Source organism: Peromyscus eremicus, chromosome 20 (assembly GCF_949786415.1).
Source record: "Peromyscus eremicus chromosome 20, PerEre_H2_v1, whole genome shotgun sequence".
NCBI classification, from domain to species: domain Eukaryota; kingdom Metazoa; phylum Chordata; class Mammalia; order Rodentia; family Cricetidae; genus Peromyscus; species Peromyscus eremicus.
This window is the reverse complement of record NC_081436.1, coordinates 19,989,363-20,001,801: the sequence shown is the minus strand read 5'-3', so window position 1 is coordinate 20,001,801 and position 12,439 is coordinate 19,989,363. Positions and strand designations below refer to the sequence as shown.

The 12,439-nt window shown below is 47.6% G+C and overlaps 1 protein-coding gene across 1 annotated transcript in view; it reads right to left on the bottom strand.

The window, feature by feature from the left end:
* Pacsin2 (protein kinase C and casein kinase substrate in neurons 2) overlaps nucleotides 1–12,439 on the bottom strand; it is a 105,237-nt gene that overhangs the window by 27,050 nt on the left and 65,748 nt on the right. Inside the window, exon 2 of the mRNA XM_059247961.1 lies at nucleotides 7,591–7,717. Within this exon, the coding sequence (XP_059103944.1) occupies nucleotides 7,591–7,650 (60 nt within the window). The 5' untranslated portion in view covers nucleotides 7,651–7,717. The remainder of the gene's footprint in view (nucleotides 1–7,590; nucleotides 7,718–12,439) is intronic.

Here is a 12,439-nt window from a genome sequence, read left to right as displayed (position 1 = left end):
TAATCAAGTTCACGCAAAGTATGCCAGTCACCTCAGCGTGCTGCACTTTCTATTCCATGGAACTTGGTACTTGAGCCAGAAATTTACTCAAAGGCTCAGTAGGTCCTTGTCTTAAATCTTTGAAATTTGCTGTGTCCCCTGAAGAAGGCACAGCCTTCCAAGCTCTTAGGGCTTGGTCAAAATACTGAGGAGGTCTAAGAGCCTGCTCAGCAGGTGATGAGAATGCTCCTTGCCCCTGTAACATCTCCACATTTGATGCTACACCTGAGTTTCGATTTCTCTCAGCCTGACGTTCACATCGATCATAATAATGTACCTTCTAAATTAAAAATAAATAAATAAATCCTGGGGGTTCATACATGCTCAGACCATCTGTTTATAATCCTCTGATGTGTTTAAATTTATGCTTATGGATTCTAATAATCAAAGTACATATGGAGACCAACATCCGTCATATCGATAAGCAGTCCGAAACTGCTGGATGGTTTAAGGTCATGTGGATACCATGCTAAAGGTCTCTGTGGGGGTAGGATTGCCATTCACTGGAAAACCAGAGACTCTGAGTTGCTCATTCCGCCAGCAATCATCACAACTAGCACAAAACTGTGAAAAAGGAATCAAATGTGGTGGCAGCTCAGATTCTCCATTTTCTAAGCTATAGTGTTCAAGCAATGCATTTAAAGAAGGACATAAAGAACATAGAGCTGAGAGGCCTTCTTGCCAGAAGTGCCTCAGCAAGAATTTTTATCAGGGGGCTGCAGAGATGGCTCAGTGGTTAAGAGCACTGACTGCTCTTCCAGAGAACCTGGGTTCAATTCCCAGCACCCACATGGCAGCTCACAACTGTCTGTAATTCCAGTTTCAGGGGACCCGACACCCATGGCAAAACACCAATGCACATAAAATAAAACTAAATAATTTGGGCTGGAGAGATGGCTCAGAGGTTAAGAGCACTGGCTGCTCTTCCAAAGGTCCTAAGTTCAATTCCCAGCAACCACATGGTGGCTTACAACCATCTATGAGATCTGGTGCCCTCTTTTGGCATGCAGGCATACATGCAAACAGAATAATGTATACATAATAAATAAATCTTTAAAAAAAATTCTATCAGTGCCATCTTAATTTCCTCCCTGTTCTTTTCCTTCTTCACTGTCCTTATCTCTACCTGCTACTAGAAAAGCCATAATAATAGGATAGAAAGACTCAGACAAGGAACATCCAGTCCTAACTTCCTTTCTCTGTGCATTATTCAAAGCTCTCTGCCACAGGTCTAGATCAAAAAAAAACCCTCTATAGAAAACCAAGGATTTGCTGGGTGTGGTGGCACATGCCTTTAATCCAAGCAATGAGTTCTAGCCCAGCCAGGGCTACACACAGAGAAACCATGTCCTGAAATCACCCCTCCCCACCCACCAAAAAAAAAGACCACGGATTTATCTGTAGAAAGTCAGACCGAAACTTCTCTAACTCAAGCAGCATTTGTACTTTTACTCCGTTCTCTTTTAGCAGGCACTTTACTACCTCTGTTTGAGTCACTCTTTGACCCGACAGCAAATACCATTCTGTGCCTCGACAAGACAGCAATGGCCGTGGGTCGGTAAAAGGTGCAGAGATAAACCGCTCTGGAGACAGTTTCAGGGAACTGCGTCTGCTTTATTGCATGTGAGCAGTGGAAGCCTATAGACTGTGACTGGTTGGCACATTACCTCAGATTGGACAGTGAGCGCTCACACTACCAGGGTCTCTATCTGGAAGAAGCACATTAAAGAAGAGTGGACTCATCTGCAGGCCAGCTACCTGCTACTCATGCTACTTCATAATTAAGTGTTCTGACTTCTAGGGCATAGTGTGCCATGCTTCTTATTTAGAAGCGCAGCATGCCAAGGAGGCTGACTGCCAGGCGATGCCTGCATTTTCTCCTACAAGGAAATGCCCTACAGTATGTCCACCTACAGCCCTATCTTATGGAGGCGTTTTCTTAATTGAGGTTCTCTCCTCACAGATGCCTTTGGTTTGTGTCAAGTTTACATAAACTAGCCAGCACATGCATGAAGGGAACAAGCCACTCCTGAGCTTCCACACTGTTAGAAGTGAAGGCACAAGCTAACAGAGCTCTGCTGGTCCCTTGCTGCAGCCTACAAAGTCTTTAGTGACATCCAGAGCCTGAGTATTTGACCCCAAACCCACAGTATCTCAGTGAGGACGGGAGGATTGCAGGACAGTCCTTCTTCCGAAGACTACCACCAGAAGCATCACTCCCTGTCACAGATGCAACACTGTATACACACCTACAGGACCTCCGGTAAAGCATGGGGCCTCCATCTCATCAACTTCCTATGACCCATCAAACCCCTACTCTGACCCTTCCAACAGGGAGGAGTCCTCTGGATCTTCCTATCATCTTCTATTGATCTTTGGGTTTGTAACTCTGTGGCACTTGTGCTGAAAGAAAGCAAAACATAAAGAGTACGTACCTCTAGAAAACTCTCATGTCTATGTCTTGCTTTTCAGATGCCAGATAGTGCTCTCACCCTCATTTCTACAGGGTTCTTCCACTTTCACGCTGGACTTTCTTATAATTTCCAATGTGCCTCCACTTTGGGGCAGAGAACATAGGGCACCTTGGTAAGACGTTCCCCTGAACCACTGGCCTGCATCACATCTCACTGGGCTCCCCATCTGCATGGGATGATGCTCCTTGCCTGCAGAGCCCTAAGAGGGCCCAAGGCTGAAGCTTATGCCTGGGTCTGCCGGTGCCCCTACTGCTTTACAAACAGGCAGTTTCTATCCCAGCATGACAAAGCCTAGGACCTCACTCCTGTCCCAGATCCTGGTGTTTGGTAACAGCCCCACAATGGCTGCTGCCATCCTGTTTCTGGAACTGGTCTTCAGAGGAAGGGGAAGAAAATGAGGTTCACTACTCAGCAAAGGAAAGGAAACAGAGCTCTCTGCCCAGAAAAGGAAAGGGAAGAAAATGGGGTTCACTGCTCAGAAAAGGAAAGGGAAGGAAATGGGGTTCACTGCCCAGTAAAGGCATCCCTTGCTCTGATTGTTTAAAAGTACAAACACAAGAGAACAACTTTAAGGGTAACTGAATTATCAATCTTCAATCAAATGTTCAACCTGACAGACTTAAAAGTGGATAAAGTGGAACCCCTAACTCTCAGTTGTTGGATCCTAACTCCAAAAGCAGAACACATTAAATAACAGGGAGGAAGGATGTATTTAGACAAACCTATTTTCAATGTTTTTTACATTTATTATTTATTTATTGGGGGAGGGTTGTGTATGTGCATCTACTCTTGTGTGTGTGTGTGTGTGTGTGTGTGTGTGTGTGTGTGTGTGTGTGTGTGTTTGTACCTGTGCCTACAGAGGCCAGAAAAGGGCTCTGGATTCCTGGAGTCAAGAGGTACAGATGGTTACCCAGCACAGATGCTGGGACCTGAACTTGAGTCCTTTGGAAGAGCAGCCAGTGTTCTTAACCACTGAGCTTCAGCCCCAATGAACCTATTCTTGTTTGTTTGTTTTGCTTTGCTTTGTTTTGTTTTGCAAGACAGGGTTTCTCTGTAGCTTTGGAGCCTGTCCTGGAACTCGCTCTGTAGACCAGGCTGGCCTTGAATTCACAGAGATCCGCCTATCTCTGCCCCCGCCCCGAGTGCTGGGATTAAAGGAGTGCGCCACCACCGCACGGCTCCAATGAAGCTCCTCTTAACAGAGCTTCTCCACAAGGCTGCTGGCCCAGTTTGCTGCACCCCATGTCCTCAGTGCATGTGGTGTGCACTGGACAGTGGAGGAAGGCAGGACCTTAGTGCCCCATAGGCATCTGTGTCCATAACATGGACCAGATCTGCACACCACTACCCCCAAGGTCCCTCCTCGAACTCCAGGCTTCCACAGAGGCGCGAGTGCTTGTTCATCCTTCAGCACACAGCCTAGAAAATGGCAAGAATGAGCCACAGCTGCTGCCACCAGCTGGCATGGTGAGGTTCTCTTCCTGGTATTAAGTTCTCACTGAAGACCAGCAGCTCTTAGGAGAAACCCACAAACACTCCAGTGTAGGAGGGACAGACACCCTCAGAGTTGTGTGACCCCACGGATCCAAGTCAAGAGCCATGTGGAAACAAGTCAGCCTGTCATAAACAGTCAAGTGCCCTGGAAGAAAATCAATAGACTGACGACAAGTGAGGTTAGGGTTGGGGTAGTCGTCCCTCTAGGGACTCACACTCCCAGTCCCTTTACTCCAACCCTGGTGTGATCCACTCTTGCCCTGGTCCCTCATGTCCAAGCCTGGTTTACAGTTTTCAGTGCCTGCCCTCTCAGGCTGTATCTGTCACCCAGCTCCCTTCCAGCTCTGCAAGCCCAATCCAACATTTGTCCGCAAAGTCCCAGGGAGCCAGGATGCTGTGAGGAACCAATATCAAAGACCACTGAAATTCTGCAACTCCATGTGGAAAAGTGTGCCTCCAACAGCTTAATCAAGTGACTGAAATCCAAAGAAGAAAACAAAGGGAGGATGAGCTGCTTGACTTGCGACTGAGGGACAGCCCTCCTACCCCACCAAAGTGGCTGTCTGGCACTCAGAACCGTGGCTAGACAGTGAAGAGACTTGTCAGCAACAAGATGGAGCCTACTTCCCCGATGTCCCCATCTCTGTGTGTGCACTGCTCAGGTGTGCAGCTGAGAACCAGGGAATGCAGAAATACTATGGCCCTAACCTGAAGAGCCCTGTGAAGCTAGGGATCAGGTATCTGAGGCACACCAGACAACAGTACCAACAGTGAGGAAGCACCCAGCCCTAGTAACCCATCACAATCAGAGAAACACTATCACAGACTGGGCGTCAGGATCTGTGGCCATGCACACTCACCTCTGTATCAGAGGGCATGACTAGATTGCTCTGACATGAGCAATGACTGAGTGCATGGGCTGACAATGGTACTATAGACAGTACACACAGAAGGCCTGGTCCTGGGACCAAAATGGGACCTTCTGTCAGGTGACACGTAGCCAAAACACACTACCCAGTGAGCACCCTGCAGTCTTCTAGAGGGGCAGGTAAACAGGCCTGGAAGTGGCTGCAGCTGCCGTACCATACTGTGTCTACTGAGCATGTGGACTAGCCAGTGGTCTAAAAGCCAGCATCAGCTTGCTGAAAACGGCAGTTCTCAGCTACCAGACTCGGGTTCCTAGAGGGGATGTGCCAGGCTCCTGGAAGATCCTCAGTCATTTAGATCTGAGGGCCTGCCACCACCAGGCCCCCAACTACAAAGGCCCTCCATGCATCATGCCCAGCTCTAGGTGCTGGCAACACAAGGCAAACAGGGTTACTCTGACTCCACTAAGCTACAGAACAACAGGCGCCCAACTGGTGGGGCAGGGGTACTGAGAGCTGGCCCAAGAGCACCGTGACAAGAATTATCCTTGTCATCTTCCTCTCCACGTCTCATTTGTCTCTGCTTCCACACAGGAAAGCAGCAACACCTCAGAGAGTGGAGGAACAAGGCTTTCCGGGACAGAGTTCCAGGAGACCACAAGCAGGGCAGACACACAGGTCCTGAATTGTGGTGCCCACACCCCAGCCCTGCCATGTTCTACTCTGAAAGTCGGCAGTGCTAACCCATTTGGAGCTTGTTTTCCTACCCAGCTGAGCTTGTAAGCAGAGCTCACACCAGGGAGGCAGCTGTAAGGACGGAAAGCAAGCTCAGGCAGTCACTCGTGATTTCGAATGTTCTGTGGGAGTCTGACACGGCTGCAGAAAAGCCCAGATCCTAACAGCTTCTGTGTGCATGTGACGGGCTGTTAGAATGGACACAGCCTGCTGCAGGAAACACAGAGGCACAGACAACCCAGCTTCATGGGTGCTTTTGTAACACTAGGGGGGCCATAGTTTCTCTAGGGCCATCTTCTCTCAGCAAGAGGGGCCCACCTGCCCACACACCTGTATCTGCAGGGGCGGAGGGCAAGTGCCAGCCCAGCCTTGCTCCAGATGATGTCTACAGCCACAGCTCTAAGGCAGTTCCCCCTAGTTTTGCTCCAACCCTTCCAACATACCCTGCTGTTGAGCAGCTGACAACATGTCTGTCCCTGTGACCCTTGCTGCCTTAAAAGATTCCCAGGCAGAGGTGCCTCTTGCCATCCAGATTCCAGTTTCCGCCTCCGTCCTTATAACACAGCTGCGGCCAGCAGTCTGAGAAAAGCATGCCTGCCCTCCTTCCCTTCCACTCACTCTGCACCTGTAGGAGCAGCTCCGTAAGTCCCCAGACTTGTTCTCTACATGCCCTGCCATATCCTCACAGGATCTCACACACAGTATCTGCTCGGTAATATATATCCAGTTCTCTTTTGTTCTGGGGCCAGGATCTTGGCCAGTTGTCCAGCCTGGTCTCCCACTCCTGAGCTGAAGGAATCCTCTGGCCTCAGCCTTCCCAGTGCTAGGAACTATGGGCATATAACCACTGCATCGAGCTAAGTAGATCCTTTTAAGAGAATAAAATATTTAGCTACAAGTCAATCACAGTCCTCTCACTCAGAACACAGGAAATAAAAGTGCTAGTGAAGTCTGAGCCCTCCGCTACCTTTTAAACCTGGGGCATGAGTGATCACTTGTTTCCATCAGTCTGTAACAGCAGATGACAGTTTTTCAGACATGCTAGCCCCAGCTAACATGAGTGCACACTCGCCTTTCCCTCCTCTGGAGCCTCCTGTCAAAAAGGCACCCACACAGTGCTGAAGACTCCATTCCATCTCATCTGGCAGCCTCTCTAGGGGGCCAGAATCAGCAGCCCCCTTTTACTCTGAGGCTCAGGTGAAGTGGGCAACTAGCCCAAGGTCCCACAGTGACAGCACAGCTGGGGTCAGAGGTGATACACCACCAGCTGAAAGCCCAGCTCCTCACCCTGTCCATGCAGCCCAAAAGGAAAAGAAAGTTCCAGGGGTTTTTCCATGTGGGTAAAATATGGTCCAGTCTTGACTTTCTTGGCTGGAGTAGAACTCAGTGAGGATCCCTGCCTAGCACGCATGAGGTGCAGAGTCCCATTCCTAAGCCACCACCACCACCAACAGAAAGAATACAGTTGGCTTTTCTTTAACTAGTGGACAGGAAAAATAAGTGGGCTGGGGGAGATAACTTCTGAAAACAAAACCAGTCACAAGATAACTTCATCAGGAAGGGAGTTCCCAAGACACAGGCTGGCAAGCAGATGCTCCACCAAGATCCTGGCCCTTTGTGTAGCCCTCTGACCGCTTGCCTGAACTTTGCAAAACAATGTCTTATCATGGCCACTCCTGTGTAAAAGCTGCCTATGAGACTGAGCTGCCTAACTACTGTGTGTTGTTGCCTGTCACACGGGGCTAGACACCCAAGAACATTGGAGGGCAAACCATCAAGACCTGTCACAAACACACCTCAGCTTGTGAGGGATCCACTGAGGGCTGGAGCTTCCTAAATTCCCTATCTCTGCCACCACCCATTTGATGGCAAGTGACGCTGGTTTTGAGTTACGTTCTTCTCCTCCCGACCCTACTAAAACCACAACGGTACACTGGACGCCAGCAACTGGGATCTGCATTCATCAAAAGGGGAGGCATTACCTCCCAGAAGCTGTCACTGGACACTTCCACTCCCACAGAATCGTCGTAGGTGATAGACATTTCTGCAGAGGATGAGGGGATGGCAGCAGATACTCTGGTTCAGGGATCCACTTCAGATGCTCAAAACCTGCAGAGAGACCCATGAGAGACAAACATAAATGATTGTAGTTTTCCCATTCCAGGACAAAAAGCAAGGCATCGCAATCAAATGCATGGCACCAACCTCAGCACATTGGTCTCTCCTACCCTGCCACAGGCCAGCTTCTCTTCCCTGTCCCATCACTCTTTGCGTCTCAGTTCTCTGAGACTGAGGTTTGCACGAACCTCCCAGAGATGCCCCAGGAGCTCAGCTGACTCTAGTGACACCACAGAAGCTCTTCTTTTTTCTTAATTACACCTTTTCAAGTAGGAAGATCTACCTTTAACCCAGATCTTCTGAGGTGGAAGCTCCACCTTTAATCTAGAACACATGTTTGGCTATATAAGGACATGGAAAAGGGGGCTTTTGCTCTCTGCCTACTTGCCACTGCTCTCACTGGCAAGTCCATCCCTTCACTGGCATCAGAGCCTACCTCTTTGGGATTCCAGTGTACACTCAAGACCAGCCTCATGGACCAAACAACTACTGGATTCTTGGGAGATACTACTGTTGGACCAGTCTGTAAGTCACTCTCATAAATTCTATCAGTTCTGTTCCTCTAGAGACCCCTGACTAATATAGTTAGTGAGGACAAACAAGAGTTACTTGGCACACATCTGACATTAAAGTGTCCACCCTGCAAGCTCCCCAAAAACAGTGAGAAACACTAGGGACTGGAACTGGTGGTTGTTGTTGTTGTTGTTAGTTATTGCTTCTGGGACCAGCGTTTTCTTGGAGGTTGTCAGCTTCCCTTAGTCAGGGAGAGGACTGGTGGTCACCTGCTGGGAGGGAGCCTTGTGCCCTTCATGCATACACTTAATTCAGTCCTGACTAATAACTATGGGACAGCAGTCATCCCATGCCCCATTAGAGCAGAGAAATGGGACACAGAAAGGGCAAGGAGTTTGTCTAGCCCGGGAACGGAGAATGGCCTGGATGATACTAACTGCGGGGTGCTGTGCCCTCAGGAGCTAGCTAAGCCCTCTCCTCAGACACAGCTATGAGTCTTAACCCTCCTGGTGGACTGAGCAGTAGCTCACACTGAATCTAACTGATGATTCTCTCGACAAGGCCTTGTGTAACAGATACATATTGCCCCATACATTACCTTCTTATCCTTTCATGCTGTCATTTATCACATATTCTTGATCTCTTAAAAATATTTCACTTTTATTTGAGGAAGAGAATATGCATACATGAGTCCAAATTCCCATCCTCTGAGCCATCTCTCTGGCCCTGGTCTTTCTTCTAGCATGTCCTGTGCATCTCCAAACACAACCTTTCAATTTGTTTCTTTAGTTTCACCAAACAACAGGGTCTGCTGGCCAGGCCAGGCCCTAACCAAATCTGATGCGCTGAGACCCTGACCCAGGATTCCTATGGCTTCTCAGCAGTGACAGTCCTTTGTACAGTTCCCTTGCATAACAGAGTGCTTGGCTAGGCCTTTAATAATTTCAGTACTTTAAGTAGACTCTTTAGGTTTTTTTTTTTTTCTATTTTAGCTGATAATTGTCAATAAATAGAAAATGACCTACCTTCTTTCCTTTCTTTCTCTTGTTTTGAGACAGGGTCTCACTATGTAGCCCTGGCTGGCCTGAAACTTGCTATGCAGACAAGCTGGCCTTAAAATCACAGAGATCAGCCTATCTCTGGAAAAAAGACATGTGCCACCAGGCCCAGCAGAAAAAGATTTTCTATAAACACCATAAATCCAGCCACTTTACATTTACTATCTATACATCTGCTTGCATTGTATCTATACATCATATATATAGACACATATAGAGACTACATCTATATATACATATATACACACAGATACCATATATAGATTATAATGCACGTATGTACACACATACATCATATATACTTTATCTACATATATACATACACATATACACATACATGTATCATATATAGACTATATATACACATATGTATACATACATATATATCACATATAGAGAGTATATCTACACACCACAGTCCCACAGTCCCAGCTTATCTCCTCCTCCCTATGGCTTTTCTTTTTCTTGCCTTAGTACACCAGAGAGGACTTCCACAGACCAATCTTTCAACCCTGCAGCACTGAGGACAAGTGTGGCTTGAGTGGAGAATGCTGGTTTGGCAGGTTCAAAGCCCTGGGTTCAACCCCAACACAAAATGAAAACTAAGTGTCTGCCACAACCTCTGGCTTCAGTTTTCATTCCTTTTCTAGCTCCTGGGAGTGAATGTTCACTGCTTTAATCTGCAGCCTTTCTCTTTTCTAAAATACACATGGAGAGCAAGAGAGCAAGAGTCCCTCCACATAGCATGGGCAGCTGGCAAGGGCACACGGGCAGGTGGCTCAGGGGCACAGGCAGCAGGGCTTCCTGTCCACATGGGTGGTCAAAATGGGTCAGGACAAAGAAAGCTCGTCTCTGGACATCTGTAACTGGTGATGGCACTTGAGTGACAGAATCAGCGCTCAGGCTTCCAGATCACACAGGAGCACTCTGCAGCGCTGCTGGCGGCTCTCCTTCATCACCAACTACTGTTGGCAGCTCTCATTTATTCATCCAATAAATAAGATTCTAAGTCTCAAGCCGGGCGGTGGTAGTGCACAACTTTAATCCCAGCACCAAGGAGGCAGAAGTAGGTGGATCTCTGTGAGTTCGAGGCCAGCCTGGTCTACAAAGCAAGTTCCAGGACAGCTGGGGCTGTTACACAGAGAAATCCTGTCTCAGGGGTTGTGGGGGGAAGATTCAAAGTCTCAAGAACAGACCAGTGCCAAGGATACAAACTTGGGCTACACCTCAATTCTCTTAAATAAAATTCAGAAATAAACTGCATGTGGTGCTGTGTGCTAACCCCAGGCTTCTCAGGAAACTAAGCAGAAGGATTCTCTGGATCCAGAGACTCAACGTTAGCCTTGGCAACATAGTAAGACCCTGTTCGATATGTAAGTACATAAATAAATAGTAATATAGTATTAATTCTAGCCTAGGCTAGAATGGGAGCTAAGTAAAGGACTAGACATTAAGTTTGCTTAAATGCACACAGAAGAAATGCTTGGCCTTTCGATGCTGTAAGTAAAATAAAACTGGCAATTAGTGATAAACACTAAACTAAAATCTAAGGATGTGGGCTAGAGAGTCGGCTGAGCAGCTAAGAGCACTGGCTGTTCTTCAAGAGGACCTGGGTTGGACTCTCAGCACCCACATGGTGGCTCACAACTGTCTGTAACTCCAGCTCCAGAGGATCCAACACCGTTTTCTGCACAGACATACACATGAAGGCAAAAAACACCAATACATATTAAAAAAAAAAAAACCTAAGGATGTTACATATTTATACAAGATAAGTGTATTTATACAAATAAAGCTACATATTTATGCAAGACAAGAAAAACAGTGTGGTGGTTTGAATTTGTACAGCCTCCATAAGCTGTATGTTTGAACACTTGGGAAGGATTAGGTATGGCCTTGTTGAAGAAGGTATTTTACTGGTGGTAGATTTTGAAGTTTCAAAAGACTTCTGTGATTCCCAGTGTTCTCTCTGTCCTTTGGTTGTGGATCAAGAAGTGAGCTCTCAGCCTGGCATGGTGGCACACCCCTTTAATCCTAACACCCAGGAGGTAGAGACAGGAGGATTTCTGTGAATTTGACTCCAGCCTAGTCTACTTAGACCAAGACTACACAGACGTATAACTGAGGACACCTAAAGCTGCACAGAAACAGCTCTAAGGTAAAAAGCAGAGGGCACAGGATGTAACCATACTCCAAGAGAAAAGTGTTTCCAGCACAAAACTCTGGCTCTCTCTTCTAATATGAGACCTTAATATGACAGCCTTCCCTCCTGAGTGAGAACCAGCTACCAACAAGGACAGATAGATAGGCTGCATCCAAAGAAAGCCACATTCAACCCCACAGATAGTCGAAGACCATCAAGGAAGGAACTAGAAGAGCTGCTGCCTGATGATGTCACATAGGTGTTCAGTCACTAAGTAATGGCTAAATGATGCTCCCAAAGAAGGCTCTTTTTCTGGAGGCTGCCACATTTGTGTCAAATATAGCAAGCCTGGTAAGAACATGGACCTGCCATGTTCTGCACACCTTTTAGTACCAGCAGGTAGTCTATGCTGAGCTTTAGGCAGGTTTCTTGTTTCTTAAAACCCCTACACACATATGCTACTACCACCATTTTACAGGCAGGCAAGTGAGTACCCAGGATTCAAACCACTGGTCCAACACCTGATGTGGTTGAAGGTCTGCTCCTCAGCTGGTAGTTGCAATCACTGAGAGAACTCTGATGACATCAAAGGATTAATCCCCCCAAAACTGTTTTGTGTGTAAGATTGAGAACATAACGGCATCACTGGGAGGCCGGCCCTACTTGGAGGAAGGCCACTGGGAACATGCCTCAGTCCCTTCCTCTCCCTGCTTCTCAGACCCTTTTGCTCCACTACACCCTTCTGCTGTGATGCTCTGCCCTCCACAATGGAGTCATGGTCACGAACAGAAACCCTGAACCCAAACATTTACTCCCCTTACACTGTCTTCTCAGGTATCTGTCACAGTGGCAGACTCAAGGAGGGGGAGAAAACAAAACAAAACCCTAACACAGTCCAGCCTGTGGCCAAGTTCACTCCACAATGTCTGCTGCATCTTCCCCCGTCCTGCTCAGACTCAGCTTGCTGCAGGCCTGGGAGGCCACTCCTTCAGAAACGGG